Raw genomic sequence first — 25690 nt, 5'->3', positions numbered from 1 at the left:
CTCATCACCCAACCAAGGTGGCCTTATCCAAACTGACCCCCAGGAACGGCTCCGGGCATGTCACCACCCCTGGGTGGTGGTTGCAGAAGGTTTGGGAAAGCGTTGGTATCTCTGATCTAAGGGCATGTCAGCGACCACACCAGCAACAGAGCAGGTAGGTGAGGGCCTCTCCAAGGAACGCTGTCTGGCATTAATGATCTCACACAGATAGATACAGCCGGGGTCTCATAAGTGCACAGGAAGACACAACAGAAGATACCAATGACAGCAGTTAATGGTGAACAACCAGAACTTACAAAATACAGGTTAGGTGGAGACTGGATTGACAGCAGCCCTGAAGAGAAGGACTTGGGGGGGTTGATGAGAAACTCAATGTGACCCAGCAGTGTGTGCTTGAGCCCAGAAACCAACCATGTCCTGGGCTGCATCACCAGCAGTGTGACCAGCAGGTCAAGGGAGGGGATTCTCCCCCTCTGCTCTGCTCTGGTGAGACCCCCCTGCATCCAGCTCTGGGACAACACCACAAGATGGACATGGAGCTGTTGGAGCGAGTCCAGAGAAGCCACAAAGATTTTCCAAGGGCTGGAGCACCTCTGCTATGGAGACAGGCTGAGAGAGCTGGGCTTGTTCAGCCTGAAGAAGAGAAGGCTCTGGGGAGACCTTAGAGCAGCTTCCAGTGCCTAAAGGGGCTGACAAGAAAGCTGGAGAGGGGCTTTTGACAAGGGCCTGTAGGGACAGGACAAGGGGGAATGGCTTTAACCTCACAGAGGGGAGATTGAGATGAGATCTGAGGCAGAAGTTTTTCCCTGTGAGGGTGGTGAGGCCCTGGCACAGGTTGCCCAGAGAAGCTGTGGCTGCCCCATCCCTGGCTGTGTTCAAGGCCAGGTTGGATGGGGCTTGGAGCAACCCTGGGGCACTAGCAACCAAAATAGTCAAGGGCCTTTCTCTGCTCTAAGGCCAGCTATCACAGCATGACTTGCTGTGCGAAAAATGGATGGACCTCCAGAGAACAACTGTGTCCTTCCAACATAGGAAGAGGGAGCTGAGTTACCAAAATTTCAGATAACCAAAGTTAGGTAATATGAATCCAGTTCTAAACGGTGAAATGAAGACAGCATTAAAAATGTAAAAAATACTCCATAAGAAATGGAAAAAAACCATAAAAGCTGAACAGCTGATGTAAATCATAAATGAAAATTTTTCAAGTGCACCACATCATGAGAGAAGCTAAAATCTTGTGAGAAAAAAATAATCTCGCAGGGCTAAAACCACCAAAAATGAGAATTTGAAATTAACACAAATATCAGAAACAAAACAAAGCCCAAGAGGGTGCATACTGCTTCTTGTCAGTCAGGGTAAAATCAATATGGGAAGAAGCTTCAGTATTTCTGTTTTGTATTTGACTAATAGTACTTTCCCCTTGTCGTTTCTATCAGCAAACAGTGAAGTACTTTCCAGTAATAATGAGAAAAAGTGTTCAAAAGTATCTACTAGAAATCCTATTTTTAGATCAGCAGGCCTAGGGAGCATGCGGCTGGGATTCTTCAAGTAATTACAAGTTATGTAGTCCGGAGAAGGTAATTTTTAATACATCTTGGAATACCCAGGGCTGGAATGTGCTTTGTTGCACTGATAGTCAAAATGAGATGTAAAACAACTTACTTAAATAGGCGCAAAGATCCTACCCTGTCATTGATTTATTCAACGTACCAGAAATGCTGATAAAAGACTCAACTAATAAGTAATACATGAAGCATTATAACTTCACGGAAAGGAGGTCTTGCCAAATAAATCTGATTTTGCTATTTGAATGTCTTACAAGTTTGGCTTCTAAAGGACCTGTACAGATGCAATATATTTTCATATGAGAGGATTTACCCATTACATTCTCATTAGCCAGTTACCGCTATATGACATAAATAAAGCACTTTGCAGTGATTTATTTACAGATCTTTTGCAGCTCTTACAGAGTAAGATCTGGATGATTGGCAGCTTTCAAAAAGCACTCACTGGTGCAGAAAGGCACAAGAAGGAAACCAGTGATGGAGAGCAGTGAAACTCCTCGTGGAACTCTCTGTGTAGTGTTGCTAAAGTTCAGAGGAGAATTCAACATAGAGTTTGTTTTTCCCAATTTTAAAAATGGTATTAAAGATCTGGAGAAGGCAAAGAAATCAACCATAAAAAAAGACTGGAGTACAGTATTTGGAGAAGCTCAGCAGAGTTTACCTGTTTACCTGAATTAAAAATCAAGATGAGGAGGGCCTTTACCGAGTTGAATAATATCTGCATATTAAAAACCAGGGGTGCTAAAGTACTGCTTAATTTAATAGAGGGAGAACCACATGTACTGAAGCCAATGGACATAAACTGAAGTTAAATACATTAAAACTGGAAATGAGGCATAAATTTTTAACTGTGCAAGAAAATTTGCATTGGCAGCGAATTTTTAATTTTTTTGATTTCTCCAGTTCGAGAGCAGATGTCTTTCTGGAAGAGGCTTTAATCAAAAAGAAGCTGCCAGGCTCCATAGAAAGCTCTTCAGAGGAAATGCAAAAGTCATATTATGCAACATGTAGAACCAAATAATTACAACAGTCACAGGCTCAGTGGATAATTCAGGTTTTAAGGGACTTCAGGAGGTCTCTAGTTCAGCCTCCGACTCAGAACAGGGTCAACTTAATCTCAGAGCAGGTTGCTTAGAGCTCTGTCCAGTCTTGAGAAAACTCCAAGGATGGAGATAGCACAGCCTCCATCTCCACTCCACCATCTTCATGGGAAGAAGTTTTTCCTTATATCCAGTCCTATTTGTCCTTACAGTGTTTAAACAATTTTGGGAACTGGGGGAGTTAATTAAAAGATACTAGGATTTGGAAAGGAAAAGCCCAGTAAAAGCCAGCTTCTAAACTAACCTTCCTTTGGTACAACACAGCTTAGAAGAAAGTTTCTGTAAGCTCATAATTGAACTGTGTGACTCAGCTTAATGAATGGGTCCTAAAAATATTGGTTTATCAAATGTGAGTCAGTTATGATTCCCTTCCCTCTTCTGCAATCCTCTGTCCTCCCTCCTCTGTCTCCCCAATTACAATACCTACCACTCATGATTTTTATCCCTGCAATATCCTGCAGTATTCTCCTTGCTCTCCTCATTAGTGTTACTGACACCAGTGTCCTCTGCTGCTCCATACAAGGCCATTTTGACATGTCCAACCAGTCAGGTGAGAGGAAACACACACTGTTTGGGCAGTCAGGAGATAAGAGTAGGATGGCCAAGCAGGCAGATAAGGCAAGGTGCTGCCTGCCTGCCCACCTGCCTGCTGTGGCTTGTCTAGCATATGGGCAAAGCTCTGCAGGTTGCTCTTTAGCCTGTGCATTGCACAGGTTCAGATCTGTGCATCTGAGAAAGCTAGTCCACCCGGCCTTCCAGGCTTTTGAGGTGGAAGAGCAGAAAGTTAGGAAAGCTGACAGAACACTGCTCACTCTAATGAGATGAGAGCGTGGACATCAGGTCGTGATGGGGAGAATTGGTTTGGGAAGGCTTGAAAGTGCTTTGAGGATCATAGGGCCTACAGAAAACTTGCATTAGAGCTTTTTCTCGTGTTAAAACAGACATCCAATCAGATTTTGTTCTAAAGGGGCAAATGCTTAGACTATGATCACCTGAACCACAAAGAGTCAAACTGTTTCTGATGGAACAGATGCTTTCCCAAATCTGTAATTCAGTTTTGGATGCCTATTTGCAGAGGTATCACATTTCAACTTACAGAGGTTTAGGGTCTGAAGAAATCAAGGTGAATTTAGTAAGTGATTGTGTTCAATATTTTGTCTTCATTATTTAAGACAGACATTAATAGGCTGAACAGGAAACAAATACAGCATGTAGAAGCACTAACTCAAAAAAAATAATTACTTCCCAAATATTAATACTAACTATGTGCTCAGCTGCACAGGAAAATGAACTAAAACAGCCACCTCTGAAGAGTACTTGATAATAGCCTCTTTTATACACATTCCTATTCCAGAACACAGGCCTAATCTGAAGAGTGACTGCACTTTAGATTGACAGACGATGTGAATTCATTATCACTTTAAAGTGCAGACAAGCTCTAAATGTTAACTATCAGGATGTGTCTACAGCTAATCCATAAACCCATGTGCTGCTCCTGCCAGTGCCATTGCTGTGATTCCTCGCCCACCTCTCCCATTTCCTGTAGCATCTTTGTGGCATCTTGCTTTAGACCAAAACCATTTTGAGTAAGGACAATGTTTTGCCATTTGCATAATAGAGGCTCTTGTGCAATTTAAAGAATGGAAAGAATAAACACGATAGTATTTCAGACAACAGTCGTCAACTGTGAGCTCAACTCTAGCAGGACTTGATAAATTATAAATAATGTACGCTCATCAGAAATCCAAACAACATATATTATAGATCAGAGACAATACCACCATGCTCTAAAAGCAAAAAACCTCCACAGACATTGCAGGGTTTATGTGGTATTACCAGGTGCAACACAACACCACACCACTGGGAAGGTGCATCCTGTATTGCCACAACTACAGCTTCCAGTCTATTTTCCAGTTAAAGGTGAAAGAACTGGATTGGTACCCAGAAAAGCATGCAGTGAATTATGAAATCTAATACGCCTTTAAAGCCTTCCAAATCTTACAGGTTCTTGATATTTTAACTAAAGCAGCAGCATATGAACCTGAAAACCCATTAACCATCTGGACCAACACACAGAGCCAGCATGGAAATGACTTTTTGCAAATTCCTTCTACTCCTCATGAAGTATTTATGATGATACAACAGCAAAGCAGGAATCTCACAGCAGCAACAGTGAATTCCAGGCCTGTGGAAAAGAAGGATGCACTGTATTTCTGATAGGAGGTGGCTTACTTTGAGCAGTTTCATCAGCCCTTCAAGCTGCACCATCAGTTCTCTTCTGCTTTCTTGAAGAGCAGACATTCTCTGTTCCAGTTCATCCTTTCTCTGTCTGTTCAAGTTACATGAAAGAAAGAGTCAGAAAATAAACGTTGGGTATTTCAAAACCACTTTAGGAAATTCACCCATCCAACCGTGTCTTTGGTTTTCATCACTCCCCCCTGCTTCCAGTTGAAAAAAATGGAGCAAAGCACAGTACAATGACCATGAAACCTACGTGTAACTATCAGGCTGTTCACTTAAAATCCAGGAACCTGCCCTCAGTACATTGGTAGTAGGCAGCCCTTTTCAAAAGCACTGCATTTTGAGAAAAAGAGCCCACTTTACTCTTCCTTTTAAGAGCTCTCTTAACGTCAGCTCCAGGCACCCTGCGGAGCTTTCAGACAAGCAAGAATGAATGATGGGAGGAAAGACTAACAAAAAAGAGGGGGAGAAAGGGCTGCAGGTGTTTGGGAAGGAAAAGTTATCACCTGTCTGGATGGAGACTAAGCAGAGCTATTTCTGTCCATGAACATGACATACTGTCTTTGACACATTTGCTGTACCGGAACCCAGGTAACAACAAAAGGAGGTAATAAGTGACCTTCCCTTTCCTTGACATCACAAAACCACTGTATTCCTACTGATGCATGTCTGCGAGATATTTAAGGCAATATCACTGTTTGGCTCTATTTCACATTTAAAAACAAAGAAGGGACTAATATAAAGAGAAATTCAAAGACGAACATCAGCATGTCAGCAGTTCAGTGTCTTACATGATTTAAGAAATGCTGTTCCCCACAAATCCCAGTCATAGTAACGATAGATGATTGTAAGAAAACTAAAAATATTAGAAAGGCTTATTTATTTATCTACAGTTATTTTTGTGGACATCTGAATGTCCTAATCCAAAGTTAAAGGCACCACATATTCTAGACTGTATTTTTAGGTGTCTTGGGTTATATCTTTGTTCTCATGTGATATATTATGGATAAATCATTCTGGGAATTTTAATAACCAACTAGTTGCATATACACCAACTGGGCGTCCGAATATGGAAAAGAAACAGGCCATTTACTCAGACTGAGAAAGTCTTGCTGTCTTTTTGTACACCGTAAGTGTATACCCCAACCACAAAACTGCTAAGACTATGTAACAGAATTAACTTGTTTCTATACTGGTTCTTAAAAGGACAGAAACTGTGAAGTACCAACAATCCTGGGTATTTCTTTCCACATCATTTTGTATTTTAAAGAATGTGGTTATCAAATGCTGAAACATATCACAAAAATAAGGTGATAAAGAGAAGATTACACGTGCCTGGTCACTTAGAATGTGTTAAAAACCCACCACAGACATAGCTTTATCTATCTATACCATCCTTTTTCTCTCTCTATGTCAGTTCAAAGTCTGTAGATTTTATTCTATAGTTATTTCATAGAATCCTAAAATCATAGAATGGTTTGGGTTGGAAGGGACCTTAGGGCTCATTCAGATCCAACCCCCCTGCCACAGCAGGGGACACCTTCCAACCCCTGTCCAATCCGGCCTTGAAAATTAGCACGAACATTATTTAACATAACGTTCTGGTTAACAACAACAAATAATGCAAAAAACAATATATTAAAAGCTAATGGAGAATCAACATCAACATGTATGTTTGATCTTGGTTGATGGTATTCAATCTCTTGTTCAATGACCTCCACTGAAGAAAGAGGAGGTACTGCTTGTCAATGACAAAAGGTTAAATGTGAGAAGAGATTCAGAGCAGCCCTGCAGAGAAAGACTTGAAGGTGTTGGTTGATGAGAAAATGAACACAAGCTGGCTTCAGTGTGTGCTCACAGCCCAGAAACCCAACCGTATCCTGGGCTGCATCAAAAGGAGCGTGACCAGCAGGTCGAAGGACGTGATCCTGCCCCTCTACTCTGCTCTCGTGAGACCTCACCTGGAGTATTGTGTGCAGTTCTGGTGTCCTCAACATACAAAGGACATGGAACTGTTGGAACAAGTCCAGAGGAGGCCACGAGGATGGGGACTGGAGCACCTCCTGCATGAAGATAGGCTGAGAAAGTTGGGGCTGTTCAGTCTGGAGAAGACCTCAGAGCAGCCTTCCAGTATCTGAAGAGGGCCTACAAGGATGCTGGGGAGGGACTGTTCATTAGGGACTGTAGTGATAGGACAAGGGGTAATGGGTTCAAACTTAAACAGGGGAAGTTTAGATTGGATATAAGTTTAGATTGGATATAAGGAAGAAGTTCTTTACTGTGAGGGTGGTGAGGCACTGGAATGGGTTGCCTAAGGAAGTTGTGAATGCTCCATCCCTGGCGGTGTTCAAGGCCAGGTTTGACAGAGCCTTGGGTGACATGGTTTAGTGTGAGGTGTCCCTGCCCATGGCAGGGGGGTTGGAACTAGATGATCTTAAGGTCCTTTCCAACCCTAACTATTCTATGATTTCTGATGCTATGATTCTGTGCTTAAAAGACCAGAAAAGATAGGACAGCATCTAGGCACAAATGGCGAGATGCAGTCTGAGGCAGCTGCCTCGGGCACTGGAACTACTGCATAAATGAGCATCCTCCTTGCAGCAGAGGCAGCCAAGCACATCTGCATTACAAGGCAGGGATCTAAAAGGACAGTGGGTACAGCTGCACTTCCACCAAGGTTACATTCGGCAGCAGTGTGGCAGAGCTGACTCATATCCTCGGGCTGTGTTTGCACATTTTTAAACCTGGGACACGTTGATTTTCCATGGATTACCTTTCTCATGTTTCACATCCTAAATTCTACACAGCACCTGAGATTGTCTGGAAATGTGCTTACATATAATCAAAAGCAAAGTCATCACATGCTGCTCACAGGCTTGGAGAAAGTCTCCTTGGTAGCTGTGACCTTGTGAAGTACTTTCATATCACAGATAACTTGCTAATTGTGATCATCCACTGTGATGCTACACAGTCAAGACGATTCATGTGCATTTTGAATTTATGAATGGATGTTTGGTGGTAAGAAAGCGAACACTAGTTCAATTTAAAGCACCAGTGAAACTACATGAGCCAGTGTAATCCAGCCGGTACACAGAAGAGATGTAGAGGACTTAGGGGAACTTGAGAGCAAGCTAAAGGGATAGCTGGAGGTTTGGCAAACCTGCTTTATGGAGATACTGAAGAAGTTCAAGCTATTCATGGACGTGAAGTTAAAAATCAAAATCTCTAAACACTCACACACAAATGAGGAATTTTGAAAAAGACCTTTTTAGCTCAGTAGACAAAAGCATGGGGAAAGACAAGGTCTGGAAAACAGCACTAGGCTTATGAAGGTTAGAAATGACGTACACACTTTCAGTCCTCTGAGGACAGACAAAGCACAGAAGTTCACTGATGATCACATCAGGGGTGTCAGGGGACATGGTATTCTTTCCACCTCTAAAATGAAAGCTTGAACATCTGTCTTACGTGGCTGCTGTAGCTCAGTTTAAAAGGGTTCTGCGGGACCGCAGCAAGGAGAAATTTCCCAGCCTGTGTTACATAGGAGGCCAGACTGGACAAGCATGATGAATTAACAGGCTTTACGTGCTTAATTCAACCTTTTTTTCTTTTTCCACAACATTCAGCTTTTTTTTTTTCTTTAGCAAAATACGGGCCATCTCATTCCTCCTGGTTATCTCCGGTTTGTTCCCAATAACCTGTATTTTTGGAACAATATCTAGGGACTGAAAACTCTATCACTGCTTTTAAGATTACCCCCTTGCTTTAAAAAGCATGTGCTGTATTTGTGGCCTGAATGTGGCTGGTTTCCAATTTAAGCTCTTGGTTCTTATATCTTTGTCTGCTGGGTCAAACAGCACACCAAGCTGTCCCACAATCCCTTTTTTCTCCACCACTTACGTAACATTTGTGGGCATCTTCTGCATCCTCTGTGTTTTTTTTTAATGTTAAAAAAATATATACATAGCCATATAAAGCATAAAGCAAGAAAATTTATAAGCCATTAGATAACAGAATGAAAAATATCAGTGAGATACCAAAATGTGCTATAATGTAGCAAATTCTGTATGAAAAAAAGGAATGAAAGAGGCTGAAAGCCTCAGATTTTGCAATACGGGGCCGGATGACACCTTGCAGATGCTGCCTGCCAATGCAGTAGCTCCATCCCAAGAGCACTGCACTTTTACAGGAAACCTTTAAATGTCCTTGGGAAGACAACAGCCATGCCACATCCAAAGCACGCAGCAAAAGTTTACCCTAAGGAATGAAACACAAGGCAGTTTGCAAAGAGCTGCTGCTGCCAAGAGCTTGAATTTTAGAACCTACTTCAGATTACAGATGGCAATTTTGAAAGTTGTGCTCTGAATTAACTGGTAATAGAAGACAAAATAAAATATAGCCAGAGAATGCCCCTGTGACTACCCAAACTATGAAACGCTTTATAATCCTGACAATACCTCCCTGTCACTTCAAAATGCAAACCTCATCATAGATGCTTTGAAGATTGTTCTCCAACTTTGGATGTACATCTGACTATCTGTAGGTACGAACTTTCGGAGTTTCACTGTCTAATCAAATAACTGACATTTCTCTTCAGTTCTATTCCTTTGGACAATAAATGACAAGCAGTTAATGCAATTTATGTTATTTTTTTCCTATTGGTTTCTTCTTTACAAACAGTTTTCTGAACTATACAAATAGAATTAAATTGAAGAGACATTTTTAGAATCCTAGAATCCCAGAATCCCAGGTTGGATCAAGGATTATTTGGTCCAGCCTCTTCTGGCAAAGCAATTTTCTTGGCAAAGAGATTTTTATTTACTTCTAAATCCACTTGAAAAAAAAAGGCAAATTGCAATACGTTGTAAGTCTTTGGCATTCAGCATTTTAAGTAACACTCTAAGGCTGCTGAAGATACGCTTTTCCCCGTAACAGCCATCGTGTTCACAGAGCAGACACACAGGCTGACTGGCCCAGGCACCAAATGCATATGAGCTTTAGGTATTTCTTTTACCGTAGAAGCCTGAGTTCAGCCAATAATGTTGGATTCTGCTGAGCTTTTTCAGGGGTGGGTTGAGAGGCTTGTTCATGTTCCAGCCTGAGACGCTGAATTTCTTGGAGTATCTCTCTGTAGAAATGACAGAGGGAAGATTAAAGAAAATAAAGGTCAGTCTCCACACCACTCTTAAACACTGTTACAGCCCTTCAAGCACCCTGTCTGTCAGTCTGCAGTCTAAGGACAGCAAATTTGTTCACATATGACTGGCAGAGATTCAAAACAGTAAGTTAAGGCAGTCCTATGAATTTCTGTAATACACAGGAGATTACTTAATAAGAAATACGAAATCACTTGTGCCATGCACTGGCAACGTATCTCCAAAACCTTTTTACGTAGAACAGGCCCAGAGACTGTTCTAAGAGGAAAAAAGTTCCATTTTCAGCACAGTCTGCATTGCACAGGCTGTAGGAAGTACTTTGAAGCAGCACCACAAGCATTTGCAGCCATGCCAGCACGAGTGAGCTTCCCACTCATCTTTCCAAGGGCCCCTGGCAGGTCAGCAGGAATAAGGAAAATAACAGCTCATAGTAACAGAGACAAACTCACGAGGTCCCACAAAGGGAAGGCGATCAGCCAGCAGCCCAATTAAGGCCGCTGTGTTCTGTGTAGCTGGAGGCAAGGGAACTGACAGCCAAGGACTCACTTATTAAAATGGAAATGAAATCCTTCTGAGAGTGACGATTATAATCTCTAACTCTCCCACCCTGCTCTCTAAAACTGCTGAGCTGCTCTCCTTGCAAGGCTTCATACCAGCACTGATTAAGATCTCCCTTATCCGTGATCTTGATGAATAATTTCAAATACCCGCAGGGTCTCTCGGTAGAGTATTGAAGCTGCAATGGTGCAAGGATTGAGCTGTTCCTGTGCTCTCCAGGAACTGGTTCTCCTCCGAACTAACCCGAAGAAGTGTTTTTACCTGGTGTGCTGAGGGTGCGTTGGCAAGGGACCGTGCAGGCAGCAAGCTCATGCATGCCAGCTAGGTGCAGCTGGAGCAGAGGGAGACGCAAGCAAGGCTAGGAAGAGAGCACATCAAGAGGCACCCAGACAGGCTCCGTGGGTAACCGAGGTGCTGCCTATGCTGAACAGCACATGGGATTTATAACTGCTCAACTGCATGCTCTTTAGAGCTGCACCCTCTTCACCAGAAAAACATGACCACAAAATGTAGGTGCTGAAGGAGCAGGTAAGTGCAAATGAAGCATTATGTTAAGAGCATCCTCTTCTTAACAATCCCTCTGGAGTAAGAAGAATCACAGAATGGTTTGGGCTGGAAGAGACCCTAAAGCTCATCCAGTTCCAACCCCCCTCCCATGGGTAGGGACACCTTTCACTAGACCAGGTTGCTCAAATCCCCCTCCAACCTGGCTTTGAACATAGTCAGGGATGGGGCAGCCACAAATTCTCTGGGCAACCTGTGCCAGGGCCTCAGCAGCCTCACAGGAAACAACTTCTTCCTAAGATCTCATCTCGATCTCCCTTCTGTTTAAAGCCATTCCCCCTTGTCCTGTCCCTACACGCCCTTGTCAAAAGCCCTTCTCCAGCTTCCTTGTTGCCCTTTTAGGCACTGGAAGCTGCTTTAAGGTCTCCCTGGAGCCTTCTCTTCTCCAGGCTGAACAAGCCCAGCTCTCTCAGCCTGTCTCCATAGCAGAGGTGCTCAGCTCCATGAAGTCACTCCAACAGCTCCACATCCTCCTTATGTTGGGGGCCCTAGAGCTGGATGCAGGACTGCAAGGAGGGGGGTCTCACAAGAATGGAGTAAGGGGGAGAATCCCCTCACTCAACCTGCTGGTCATGCTGCTGGTGATGCAGCCCAGGACACGGTTGGGTTTCTGGGCTGCACAGTTCCAGGTCACGTCCAGAAGAAAGAAACCATCTCCTAAGCCCATCTCTTCCTTCTTCCAGGCCTCTCAGCTTCTTCAGACTTTTTTTTTCCTCCAGACTTCCAGAATGGAAAAAATCCTCACTTATTCTTCTCAAGCTGAATTTACCCACCCCAGCTTTCCAACCTTCTCGCTCCACTTCACTGCAGCTGATTTATCTTCCTGCTGCCACCTGAATGGTTTGCCCTGCTGTGAGATGTCTGCTGGGTTTGCAGATAGCAATTCAAGATTGCAGTGCAGCTCCTGATGCTCAGTTAAGATGATTTTAAGCAGATCAGTGAAGATCAACCTGCTCCCTGGGGAATAAGGGCATTGCAGCTGCATCTGCACTGAGCTAATTTGTTAATGAGGCAGCTACACCTTTCAACAAAAGATCTAGGAAAACAATCTGGTTAATATAATACAAAAGGTTAAAACCAACAAAGCACAAGGATTGAAGGCTCTTCTCGCCTCAACTGCTGTTCCTAAAACAGTGCTGATCAAAGCTTGCTTTTTACCTGTTTTTGTTTTCCAGCTCTGCTATCAGCTGCCTTTGTTGTTTATTTGCATCAAAGCTGAAACCCAGGTCTGCCGGAGGGCGAGGCTGGTGGATGAGGAACAGAGAAAAATTAGACAAAATATTCATTACCTGTTAACCCCATACGACACAGTTTGGATCCCACCCCGTTGCTCCTTGATGCTGTGGTACGATACTTACAGCCCAGGCTGCAAAACTGTGAGAGCAGCTGTACTGAAATGGACTAGGAGAACACATTAGTATGTGGTTTACGGATGACTTGATCTGATCTCAGGGTGGGAGGCTGCTGAAAGGGTGACCTGGTTCATCATCCTAGGGCTGAAGAATTTTATTTGCTTTTTTTCTTAAAGATCTTAAAAAAAATCTAAACCCAAAACACCATAACCATCTGTTCCCAAGCATTGACAGGCTTCTCTGGGAAAAGATGCAGTTATGCCTTTTGTCATAAAGTCTTCTAACAAAGCACTGACCTTCCCCTGTGTCAGCTAGTGAAGGCCATGGTGCCTCTGCCTCTCACAATGTACTTGAGAAATGGGTGTTTTCTGACACAGCAGAGCCCTTGTGCTCTGCTTTTACCTTTTTTGTTTTCATCTCTTGAGATTTCAAGATTGCACCTATTTTACCACAACTTTATCAGAAGGACCTCAGATTGGGATCTTGTTTTTAGAAGATGCTTTCACAAACATTTTTAGAAACTATTTGGGTAGTAAAACAAGTCGGATGAAGAGCTTGGTATCCACCAATGCTCCTGCTGACAGGGTGGAAAGTGACAGCTTCAGGCTGAAGGGGACAGACACCACCAGGGTTTCAGTTTTGCTTTGCTGTGGGTATCTAGAACGAGCCTTGATGGGCTTAAAGTGCAGACAGTACTTCTCTTCTTTGGGCAAAACCCCCATGGTGGGTGGGTTTGCATGTGGTGAATGAGCCTTGCTTGACTCACACACCTACAAGCTGATTTCCTGTGTCCTCCTAGGTGATGTGACAGCAATTCATGAGTCTCCTACTGACGTGGAAATTTCCCGTGTAAAAATGGCTTGGTGAGGCAGGTCCCAGGCAAGAAGAAATAAAACAGCTGGGGGACTTCGAATGAACAGTGTGAAAAATATAAATAAATCAACACAGAAACTCATCTCATCTCATCATCTCCTCTTGATCTCTGGAATACGTACACAGCGCAGGCAGCAGCATGGCCACCACTCTTTCCATCTTGGGGTAACCTGAACAGTCTTGATGTAGGTAGCACCAATATGACCTACTGGTTCCTCCGAAACAGTGTGTCACAAAGCTGAGGTCCCATGGCCTCTTCCTGCATCCTGGTACAATCAGATACAAGGAAAAGTGCAGGTGATGTGTTTCACCTGCAGTCTCAGGAGCTTCTGGAGGCCCTGGGGCTCTTGGGGATCCATCTGAATGAAGTGCATAAACCTTTGTTCTGCTGCAAAGTAGGGCTGTGCCTATAAAAACACATTCTTCTCCTTAATCCCTTTCTTCAGAAATCCTGTCCAAAGCCTGAAATCACCCTCATGACCTAAAGTACTTGAGTCCTCAGGAGCAAAGACAACACTGCAGAGAACTCAGAGGAGAGACATTCCTCATGCTGCTCGTGTTCAAACATCGCTACTCAAGAGGTCTTTTGAAAACTGCACAGTGGCTATTTTGTATGACAAATATTTGTTCAATTGCTTGAAGAGTCCATTCAAGTTTTTACCATAACTCAGAATCACTGAGTCATCGGGGTTAGAAAGGACGTTTTGAAATGATCTAATCCAAAATCCCTCCTCAAAGCAATGTCAACTACAGCAGGTTGCTCAGGATGTTGTCCAGCTGAGTTCTGAATAACTCCAAGGGTGAAGACTCCACAACCTTCTGGGGTGACCTGTTTCAGTGTTTGAGCATTTGCACCAAAAGAAGTATTTTCTTTTTTTAAATGGCAGTGAGCTAGTGGCTGTTGCCTCTTGTTCTGTCACAGCACCACTGAAGGCACTCTCTCTGCCTCCACTGTATTACTTGCACACATTACAATGCACACCCACACTCCCCCCAAAGTCTTCTCAAGGCTAGATAGCCCAGAGAAAAAAAATCAAGCTCCTGATTCTCCACCAACACCTGTACCCTCCAGCTTCTTAAACTTAAAAGGCACCTGACGTTCAGACTGATAGTTTGCGCAGGGGATGCATACGTTGATGGAATAAAGAGCATCAGGCAGAGGCACTGGAATTTGATCACCCATATTGCTAGATGTTTAATATGGCCCTTGCCTTACTTTTAGCCCAGACTAACCAGCTCTCTCAAGCAATTCTCAGCATGGGATTTACTGTAAGCAAAGAACTAGGTGCAGAGCAGATGGTTTGTATGCAGCTGGAGGGTGAAAGTGCTCAGTATGATAGATGTAGGCATCAGGAGTTTTTAATGATGGCTATATACAAAGCCAAAATGTCTATCATATGCTCAGCTGTTGAGAAAGAGCACTGACCTCTCACCTGATCTATATACTACAGTACTCGGGAGAGAGGTGTCTAAACTCTTGCATATTCAAAAGTCTATCAAAGAGACACCTGAGACAGCATTGAGCCTGCTGAAAATACAACAGAGGTACATGTCTAACTGCTGCTGCACTTGTCCAGAAAACATCTGACACCAGCTCTAGTTATATCTGATCTTGAATGGGTAATAAGACACAGCTCCTCTGCCACATTCCCCAACAAAGAGGCATCCCGGGAGGCAGCCACCTCCATCCATCCTGCCAAAGCCCAGCTGCAGGTAGCAGTGCACAATGCAGTGGTGGTCAGGAGGCAGCCCTGTGTAAGCGGCGAGGAGAAGCAGACAGGCCAACCCAATATGGGTGATAAGCAACTTCTACTTTATTTGTGACGCAGTTCACACATATATAGGAGTGGTATTCAGCCACTCCTTCTTGGCATAACAGTATTGGTTAGCCCCCACAGCTTCCTCCACATTCTCCTCCCAGGTCCGGTCTCCGGCCACCTGTGGGGGCCACCCCCTGCCTTGCTTGCACAGTCCTCCAGAACTCTATGGTTCTGCTCTTAGAGTCATTCTGCAACAGCCCTGGGATTCTGGTTCATGCTCTTTGGGTTAGGTTTTATTAAAAAAAAAAAAAAAAAGCAATGGTGGTCTAATATTAAAAAATATTAACTGCCCAAGACCTGGAATTTACAGCCTTGTGATAAAAACTCCTATTAGAAAAGAGACTGAAGACAACACAGACGGATGTTCCGAGTAGCTGGGGCAAGATGAAATGCATCAGAGTACTTAGATCTTGGCACTTAAACAAACCTGAGGCAGTATCAGACCTTTTGCATTCGCCTCTGAAAACACTTTTATCAGCGGACAGTCCAGGTGCTGGAAGAGGCTGTCCATAAAGCTTACACCTAGAAACAATGTAAGAAGGAACTAAAAACTACAGACCAGCCAGCTTAATCTCAGATCTTGGTGAAAAATCACTAAATAAAGCCACTTGTTAACACTTATAAGATAGGCTAAGTAATAGTCTACATGGAGTTTGTAAGAACAAATCATGCCAAAGCAAACTACTCTCTTTCCACAGTGAAAAGTCAAACCCTATGTACAGAAGAGAAACTATTAACCCAATACACTTTCACCTCAGCAGTGTTTCTGACATCTTGTTGTGGGGTTTGACAGCTTTTCTCTCAGATTTAGTACCATTCAGTATTTTCATCAGTATCATGAATGATGGAATACAGTATTTACTTCTTACATTTGCAGACTCTATCAAACTGCCACTGCTTTATAGGGCAAGATAAGATATAAAATATACTAAAATACAAAATTATTTATAGAAATCAGAGAAATGGTTTGAAAAATAGGTTGCAATCTATTAAGACGAATGCAATAATGATGCTAATAAAGATAGTAATAATGTTAAAATAATAAGAGTATACAAAATAAGTGATGCACAATGCAATTATTCGTTACCCACCAACTGATGCTCAGCCAGATCCCCAGAGGTGGCCCTTGGCCGGCTTTCCCCCTGGTTTATATACTGACCATGATACTGCATGGCATCGAATATCCCTTTGGACACTTTCAGCTTCTTGTGGCCCCCAACTTCCTCACTGTCAGGGCAGTGTGAGAAGCTGAAGAGTTCTTGACTGATGCTCAGTAACAACTAAAACATCAGTGTGTTACCAATTACATTTTCATCCTAAATCTAAACCACAGAACTGTACCAGCTGCTGGGAAGAAAAGTAATTCTATCCCAGCTGAGACTAAGAGGGTGAAGAAGAATGGTCAGAAGTCTATGACTAATGACAATGAGAAAAGACTGAAACAGAAGAAATGAAAGAATGAAGAAATGAAGGACTGAAAGAATGAAGAATGAGAGGATACAACAAAAGAAACTTCCAATATACAGCACGTGTTACTAAAAGCTAAGCAATGCATTGCTAAGTAATATATAGAGGTATCCGTTGAGATAGAAGGATGAGTGGTGGGCTCAAACTGAGCAAAGAAGCACTATATTGGGATGCACGGAAAACTTTTTATTGGCAGATGAATTTACACACTGGAACAATTTTCCTTGATGGACTCTATCTGGTGTGGAGTTACAGAATCACAGAATGGCCTGGGTTGGAAGGCATCTTAAATCCCATCCACTGTTTTGGTTGGTTTTTTTTTTAATAATTTGGATAAGCACCTGCCCAACAATGGTTTATGCCTAGCTAAGCTGACCTACAGCGGAAAGTGGCTGTACAGAGGTCCTACCGGGCCTGTCATTATTCAGAACCAGGGAAGCCACTAAGCTGTCAGGACACTCCAGCTTTGCTAATGTAGGTGCAGGCTGCATGTTGGGTATTTACATTTATACAAATCTACGACTTGCAGAGAGGTAAGGAATATGACCAAATACTCAAAAGTGATGGACAACTTTTTCTTTCCGCAGAGGACAATGCTGTTTCTAGGTCATTTCCAGCCTCTGCTGACTCCTCACAGGTCACTGTTCCCTTCCAAAGAACATAAGGGGAAACCGTCCCCTAATTAATAAGCAAAGCCAGGTTACTTCTGACTCTCTATTTAGATCAGGTGTTGAAACACGTCACCTTTGGTTCCATGACTGAAACTTCCATAGATTAAAATCTAACGCTATTGAAGATCTTCACTATTTTCAGGTGTGTGAACTAGATATATAGTTATTTGAATCAACAACTTCCCATGTCTTCTGTTCTGATGGAAGGATTTTTTCCTTCAAAACCCCAGAAATTTGACTCCCGGACACCCTTCTGTTCCTGTCACTTCTCAAGCTCTTTGATTACATTTTCTCTATGACTCTTCCTTTTTCTTTTATCATTCTTGTTACCACTCTTCATTCCTATTGCTTTATAAACCTCTAGAAACCTGTGAGAAAAAGCACCATATTTCATAGCAACTAACAAAGTAACTGACCATCACATTCTCAGTAACAAAGAAATAAGATTAATCAAGAACTCCGATGGTTTTCTTTTTCAGTTCTTTTCTTGGTGGGAAGAAGTCTTTGTGTTTACACTGCATTTTCAGGTGGCTTTTCCAGTAGCTCAAGCATTGCATTTATTTCAAACTGTTTTTTTCTCCAAGAAAAAAAACACTGGAACAATTTTCCATGATGGACTCTATCTGGTGTGGAGTGACAGAATCATACAAGGGTTTGGGTTGGAAGGACCTTAAATCCCATCCACTGTTTTGTTTTTTTGTTCAATAATTTGGATAAGCACCTGCCCAACAATGTTTGTTCCATGATAGTCTTACACAGCACATCTGTATAGTCTACAGTACAGCACACATTGCTCAGCATTAGTACAAAATCTGACATTCTGCTCACAAACCGACACCCTAGTTCCAAGCATCCAGCACGCTGGTCACCCATATTCACTTCTTCTCAGAAGTGGGAAGTCATTTAAGTAACTGAAAATCTCTTCTCAGTTATTTTGCTCAGAGGATCAGTAGCCTTAATCTTTCCTTGATTGATCGTTGACCAATAATCCCCCAGGTTCCTTTACAACCTAGCTGTGAGATCTATATTCTCTGTGACAGGCAAATATCTTGCCACAGCCTATATAAAAAAACCAAATAAAACATCATCATGAAAGAGTTTACAGTGGACAACTGGATCTAAAAAACTTTGTCACTACCTTTCTCAAGCCTAGATGTCTGCAGGCTGCTTTATGGAGTAGCCAATTTAATGAACCCTGGCTCATCAATTGAAGTGACCTCAGGATGTTCACAGCGATTTCTTCTGAAAACACCAGGTTTTATGAGAGGAAGTATTACTTAGGGTAAAAGCTTGGAGAAGAGAAGGCTGTGTGGAGACCTCACAGCAGCCTTCCAGTATCTGAAGAGGGCCTACAAGGATGCTGGGGAGGGACTGTTCATTAGGGACTGTAGTGATAGGACAAGGGGTAATGGGTTCAAACTTAAACAGGGGAAGTTTAGATTGGATATAAGGAAGAAGTTCTTTACTGTGAGGGTGGTGAGGCACTGGAATGGGTTGGCCAAGGAAGTTGTGAATGCTCCATCCCTGGCAGTGTTCAAGACAGGGTTGGACAGAGCCTTGGGTGACATGGTTTAGTGTGAGGTGTCCCTGCCCACGGCAGGGGGGTTGGAACTTGATGATCTTAAGGTCCTTTCCAACCCTAACTATTCTGATTCTATGGTGTGGGGCCTGGTATTGATGTAAGAGTTTCAAATGAATATCATATGGGTATTGCATTACCTCTTATGGATGCGAGTATTTCAAAAGAATCTTTTAGATACAATTATTTAATAATTCTAAAGTGTGAGGTATCATTCAAATGTGCAAATACCACTCTGGGCTTCAAGTTGGACATTGGAAGGACAGCTCAATGAATGGCTTTAGTGAATGAACTCTGGAACACATGGAAGGAAACCTAACTGTAGTCACTGCTTCCATTTCTACCCAGCATTTTATTAACACCAAATTGTTACTGTTATAGCCTTTGGAAGAGTTTTGAGTGTATAGTACACGATTGCAATGCCAAATGCTATTCTCATAAATTCAGGGAGACAAGAATTCATTAGAGCATTTGCATGCTACTATTTACCTTGATGAGAGGTACATGTCCTCTCTGTGAAGATATATGTGGTTCTTAAAACCTCTGCACTTAAAAGAAAAAAAAACCAACAACCCAAGCCATTCATTTACTAGTCAGTGCTCTTATGTTTGCACTCCATCTTACTGGACAGGTAGGAATGACTTGTGTCTTTCAAGATTTATTACTGTCATTCCTTTCTTTTAAAAGCCTAGCAGGTTCAGCTCCCACCTGCTCAGCAGCACTGAACACCAGTGATGCAGCCCCTTTCTACGCAAGTTTTGCAAAGACTTCCTGCTACAAACAGAGCACAAAGACCTTGTGGGAGTCAACAGCGTAAGATGTCAGGCCTTCAAAATTACTACATCTGGTTTACTTGTTCTTTTAAAATGTAAAAATATTTATTAAATAATGCCTAAAGCCTGAAAGAAAAGTTACATGAAAGGAATACTACAAATATTATTTAGGTTGTAAGCAGCTTTAATGAGATCAGATGATGACAGGCTTTTAGCAGTGGTTAATGTTGAGGGAAGAAGAGCAACCACACAGTTTTCAAAGAAGAGCAAAGTGGCCAAGAACCTAATTACCATAACTCATCCACATAACTCAACCTAATTATCCACTCATCCATAATTGAGTATTATTTTATATTTATTAGGTGCTCATGCTCTTCCTAGCAGCAAGGCTGCACAGGTCAGCAGAGTCCTGCCAGGAGTGCACAGTCCCTGTGGACCTCTGTTCCTGCCAAGTGCTGCTGCCTGCCATGGTGGGTCATTTCCATCAGAAGTCATGGGGAAGCAGCAGGCACATCAGGCTCGCAGGTCAGATACCAACCTGCCCAAGTGTATCAGCAGAAACTCATGAGGATCTGGAAGTGTGCTAGCAGAAGAAAATGGGGGGAAAAAAGAGCTGAGGTAGAGCAGGTAGGAGAGGAGATAAAGGAGATACTGGCTTGGAGAAAGGGAGGTGCTGTGTAGGAGACTGACAACAGAGGACCTAGGATTGCTTTATATTTATATATATGACTGTATACACATATATTCGCCTAAAACCCATGTAATCACCCCTTAAAAGTATGCAATCACCTTATATGCAGGATTACCAATATTCAGTTATATACTTAGAGCAGTATTGAGGCAGAATCTGATAGGCATGTGGAAGGGATTTTGTAAGAGATAGTAAGGAAGGGGGATGGGGACAGAGGAGATCATTTCCAGCCCCTGCTTTTATCAAAAATGTGATGAAGTACCAGGTTATTTCTTACCTCTGACCAATAATCTGAACAAATCAGCAGAGGGAGACAAACAGATGGAGTTGCGAACTTGAAAGTTGGGATTTAAACAAAATTTGGCTTGCTTTCCATTAATTTCTTCTCTTTATTCATCTGGTTCCCTTTTGCTTTTCTCTCTTATGCTTTCTAACTAACCAGTATGGTGGAGGCAGCCAACAGTTATTTTAATGCACAGCACTCTGCTGTGACCAAACCGGTAGAGCAGGCATAGCCCCGAGCAACGTAAATTCAATAAAAGGGATTTTGTCATCTGAAGACTGGCTTGAAGAAAACAAGAGTGGCCCAGTCAGGACTTGTTTAAGTGAACACAGGCTCAGCTGCTGTCTAGAAGTGCGTAATTGCGCTGGTTGCATGCCATCAGCCTCTGCTGCACTACTGAGCAACTTGCACGTATCAAGAGACAAATGATGCATTCTCCTTTCTTCTCCTCCCTCCCTATTGATTTTTATTCTTTAAGAAGAAACAGACTTGATTTCAAGAATTAACTCTGAGATCTGTCTCAAATTATTTTGTCCCAAAGACTTCAAGCAAAGGCATTTTCCCTAAAAAATGATGCAATGTATTTGCATTCATATGACAAGCAACATTTATTATAGTAATAAGCCTGCAGAAGGCAGTTCTAACATTCTACCTAATTTGAGAAAAAGTAGAAACTGATGGACTGAGTCAGATCCATTGCCTCATAGCCCAGCATAAATTTCCAGTAGCGACCACTGCTAACTGCTTCAAAGAAAAGAGCACGAAACTTTGCATTAGGCTGTTGTGGTATGAACAGTCTGTATTTGGGATCATCTTAATTTCTAGCAGTTAGAGCGTGTTAAAAAATGAACCGTGTTAGATCTCAGAGGAAGGGCTGGAGAGGACATCAAGAAATGATTTTGTTCACATTATCCCCAGCAGATACTGGTCTATATTGGTTTTAAAATCTCCATTGACAAACATTCCATAACACCTGCATGGTGCTCATTTCCATTCTACACTTTTATTAAGGTCCAAGTTAATAGAAAAAATACAGTTGAGAAAGAACCTTTGGAGATTTCTAGTCCACATGCCAATTCACAACAGGTTGCTCAAGAACTTGTCTAGTTGAGCTCTGAATGTCTCCAAGGAGGAAGATTCCAGTTTTTCTCTGGGCAACCTCTTGGACAACAATATCTGACTATTATCATAGTGAAAATTTTTTCTTAATTTATAGTTGGAATTTCCTTTTGTGCAACTTCTGTTTCTGTTGTCCTTTCACTGTGCACTTCTGGTGGGCTGACCCTGGCTGTGCGACAGGTCCCCATATGTCTGGCTCATCAGGTAGCTGCAGACAGCAGTAAGATCCTCCTTTGCTTTCTCTTCTCCATCCTGAACATACCCAGCTCTCAGCCTCTCCTTGTATGTCATGTACTACAGCCACCAACTATCTTAGTGGTCTCTCCTGCCCTTGCTCCAGTATGCCCATGTCCTTCTTGCACTGCAGAGCCCCACACCAGACACAGTACCGCTGATGTAGCCCCACCAGCTCTGAATAGAGGAGGATCTCTTCCCTCTGCCAGCGATACAGACTTCCTGAGCTTCTAATACAGGATTTTTAACAGCCTCCAGGCAGCTCACAGGCTTCCTGCTTTTTGGACTGACACTTTTAGGATTTTTTCTAATAGTTTTTACACAGTCCCCTTTCTTGTATATCTGTGTACTGGATTTACTTGGTATGCCCTCTCCTGCTGTTAAAGCTAAGTATGTGATAGTTACCACTACAAACCAGCTAGCACAGTTAACACCACTCAAACTCATCCTGATGCACCACTCCAGACCAAATCCAGGAGTGCATCTTTCTGTGGATTCTAAAACAAGTTGTTCAAAGCAGCATCATTTACTGCATTCCAAAGTGTTTCTGAATTTCCCTCTGAAAAGGCATAGGTTTAGTTCCTATGTGGGCAGCTGAAATCTCCTACTGTTACTTACCTGTCCTAAATTTGCAGCTTGTCTTATCTCAACATTTCCTGCTCACTACCACCAGCTAATCAGGGTGTTGGTATTTATTTACTAAGAATTTGTAATTTCAACCCACAAGTTCTTCTCTTTTTCTGTGATATCTTTATGCTGTTATGCAGTGTATTTCTGCTATGTACACCATTCCCTTGCCCGCACATCCTACTGTGTCATTACTCTAAAGCTGGTAGCCTGGGTACCATATACTCAATGAGCATCTTTCTCCTGCTGGATCTCTGAAATGTTTATTATATTGGGATTTTCATTTGATGTTCCCTATTTTAATTCTTTATGAGAAGAAACAAATGTTCCTTTTTTTTCCTTTCAGTTTTTTTGGTTTGGAATTTCCCAGCCTCTAATTTACTCCTGTTCTCCGTGTTTTAATGTTGCAAGAAGAGTATTAAAAACCCACAACTGTGGCTGACAAATCTCAGCTATTCCATTTCCTCAGAAGTAAGCCCTGCAGACTCGGCATGCCATCCCAAAGCTCAGCAGGATGCTCCTCCACCAAGCTGCAATGGCCAACTTGGCCACTACTCATACAAACTGCTGGCTAGGGAGGGAGGATCTCCTGTTGGCAAGAAATAATTAGAACCTGCCATGAAGCAGAGCACTTAAACTCTAATTCCTTTAAAATATGAAAAATATATCCATTTCAGCTGATTAGTATTTCTGGATGGTGAATAGAGATTGGACCCAGTAAATAACTTTTGGATTCCTTGCTGTTAAGCTTTGGTTGCAGTGGAAACACACTATTACTACTTTTACCAACTTTTTCTACCACACTTCAATTCCTGGCAGCACTTTGACATCTACCCTGTGATGTGACTTATTTGGATGAAAAGAAAGCAGTAATTTGCTGCAGGTCTTTGAAAAGTCTCAATAAACTGTAAATACTCCTTTCTTTACGCCCAAAGAAGTTGCTTCATTTTTGACTTCTTTCAGAACTACAAAGTAGCAGAAACAGGCTGAGGCAGTCTACAGATTTTTAAAAGATTGGGTTCGTTCAGAACCAATATTGTAACTCTTCAGTTTTCACAATACATCTTTACTACTACCAGAAAAAGCCAAGTAATGAGTAAGAATTCTTCCACTATCTTCCAGAGTGAAAGTGATTCAGCACTTACTGTCTCAACGACTTCAATTTTATATGAAGATTACATAGAAATCCCCTCCTTTTCCATCTAAGCCAGGAAGTTTGCACTGTGTTGCTTTAATATTTCAACATGAACATAGTCCTAGTGAACTAGATAGCTTCAGAAATGCAAACATACCATTTGACAGAGATAATGGGAACTGACAGTTAAAAAGGTTTAAAAAATGTAATTTCTTTTTTATTAAAGTTTTACAAAAGAGAAATATCTGGTCACATCCATATGACAAAGATTATCGGCTGAACACACACACGAAAGAAATCATGAGGAGGCATAAGCCTACCTTGTGGGAAAGGACGTGAAAGTATTTATATGACAAATATGTAAAGAAAAGGGGAACAAGGACACTGATTTTAAGATGTGTCTCTAGCCATGCTAACATGTGGCAGGACACATGCTCTGCCACAGTGGTAAGATGCCTTGGAGACGTCATTGCTACTGCTGGCAGTGGTGGAAGACAAGGGCTCTATCTGACATAGTACACAGAAAATTACAGTTTTGCGGTATCACAGAATCATAGAATCATTTACGTTGGAAAAGACCTTTAGGATCACTGAGTCCAAGCCCACCACTGAACAATGTTCGTGCCACATCTATACATCTTTTAAATCCCTCCAGGGATGGTGACTCAACAAATTCCCTGGGCAGCCTGTTCCAATGCTTGACAACACTTTCAGTGAAGAAATTTTTCCTGATATCCAACCTAAACCTCCCCTGGTGCAACTTGAGGCCATTTCTTCTTGTCCTATCACTTCTTGCAAAGAAACAAACATTTCCTTACTACAATTCATTTACTATGGAAGACTGGCGACCTCGTAGCAGCCTTCCAGTATCTGAAGGGGGTCTACAAGGATGCTGGAGAGAGACTCTTCATCAGGGATTGTAGTGATAAGGGGTAATGGGTTCAAACTTAAACAGAGGGAGTTCAGGTTAGATATCAGGAAGAAATTCTGGTGCAGCCTGTTCCAAGCTGCTACAGCAGGCCTAAGGATGTGCACCTTTGTCAGACAGAAAGAGGAGCCAGTTTTTGGAGTTTGTGCTAAGCCAAGGTGCTTCTAAGTGGCATGCTCAGTGGAAGTGTTGTGAAACAGCAGCCATGACTTGATGGAGACCCACTGCCACTTGGTGACATGGGAAATTGCTCCTGCAAACACTCCTCTCCTTTCATACGGCTAAAACAGCAAAGGCGGGTACTTCCTCATCTAGCTAGACTGCAAATATTCTGTGGAATTTCAGGAAGTTCTTAATTGCCATGATCTCCTTTAGCAATTTGCTGCTAAGCAGTATTTATTTTTACCAATTTAAAACTGGCTGTTTCCTTTAGTTTCTTCTATTCTAAGAGACTGCAAACATCAAAAATACCTTCCTTTCACCCTCTCAGGCTCCTTCCTTCTGGAATAAATATCTTCCATAACGTTTGTTCCACAATTTGTTTTCCTTGGGAATCTATGTATTTATTCTTCTCTAGACTAAGTAGGACTAATCTGCTTATTCGCCTCTGACCTCATTTCTGACAGTCTGTGGTGTTGTTTCCCACTTCCCTGCTCTTCCCCTGCGGCCTGTGAGCGCAGTATTTCTGCTGAAAACAAGGAACACATCCTGCTCCTTCACATCGGCTGAATAAACAAAAAACTGACAATTTCACGCTGCTATTAGCATTAAACTACTAATTAGACTCTGAAAACACCTTCCGTATTCCACAGCTGGTAAAGAGGGATGAATATTCACTTACTGCATTTCCAGCTTCAGCAGCCAGCCGGGCGGCGTATCTGGCGATCAGCCTGTGCTCCTCGTCCAGCCTGCCGGGGCTGTCCAGGACACTGCCAAGGAAAACCCAAAACACCC

General features: G+C 42.4%; 1 protein-coding gene across 11 annotated transcripts in view; it reads right to left on the bottom strand.

The window, feature by feature from the left end:
- The window catches only part of DTNB (dystrobrevin beta), a 197085-nt gene that overhangs the window by 60313 nt on the left and 111082 nt on the right, over positions 1-25690 (bottom strand). For all 11 annotated transcript variants that reach the window (XM_057396797.1, XM_057396792.1, XM_057396795.1 and 8 more), the window contains 4 exons: positions 25578-25665; positions 12343-12428; positions 9921-10034; positions 4898-4994 (listed from right to left, as the gene is read on the bottom strand). In XM_057396797.1, the coding sequence (XP_057252780.1) occupies positions 4898-4994; positions 9921-10034; positions 12343-12428; positions 25578-25665 (385 nt within the window). The remainder of the gene's footprint in view (positions 1-4897; positions 4995-9920; positions 10035-12342; positions 12429-25577; positions 25666-25690) is intronic.

This window comes from Pezoporus wallicus, unplaced genomic scaffold (assembly GCF_028554395.1).
Source record: "Pezoporus wallicus isolate ANWC-B61680 ecotype Strahan unplaced genomic scaffold, APGP_CSIRO_Pwel_v1 contig_7265, whole genome shotgun sequence".
NCBI lineage: Eukaryota > Metazoa > Chordata > Aves > Psittaciformes > Psittacidae > Pezoporus > Pezoporus wallicus.
Note: the sequence above shows the minus strand (reverse complement) of the source record. Positions and strands in the feature narration are given on the sequence as shown.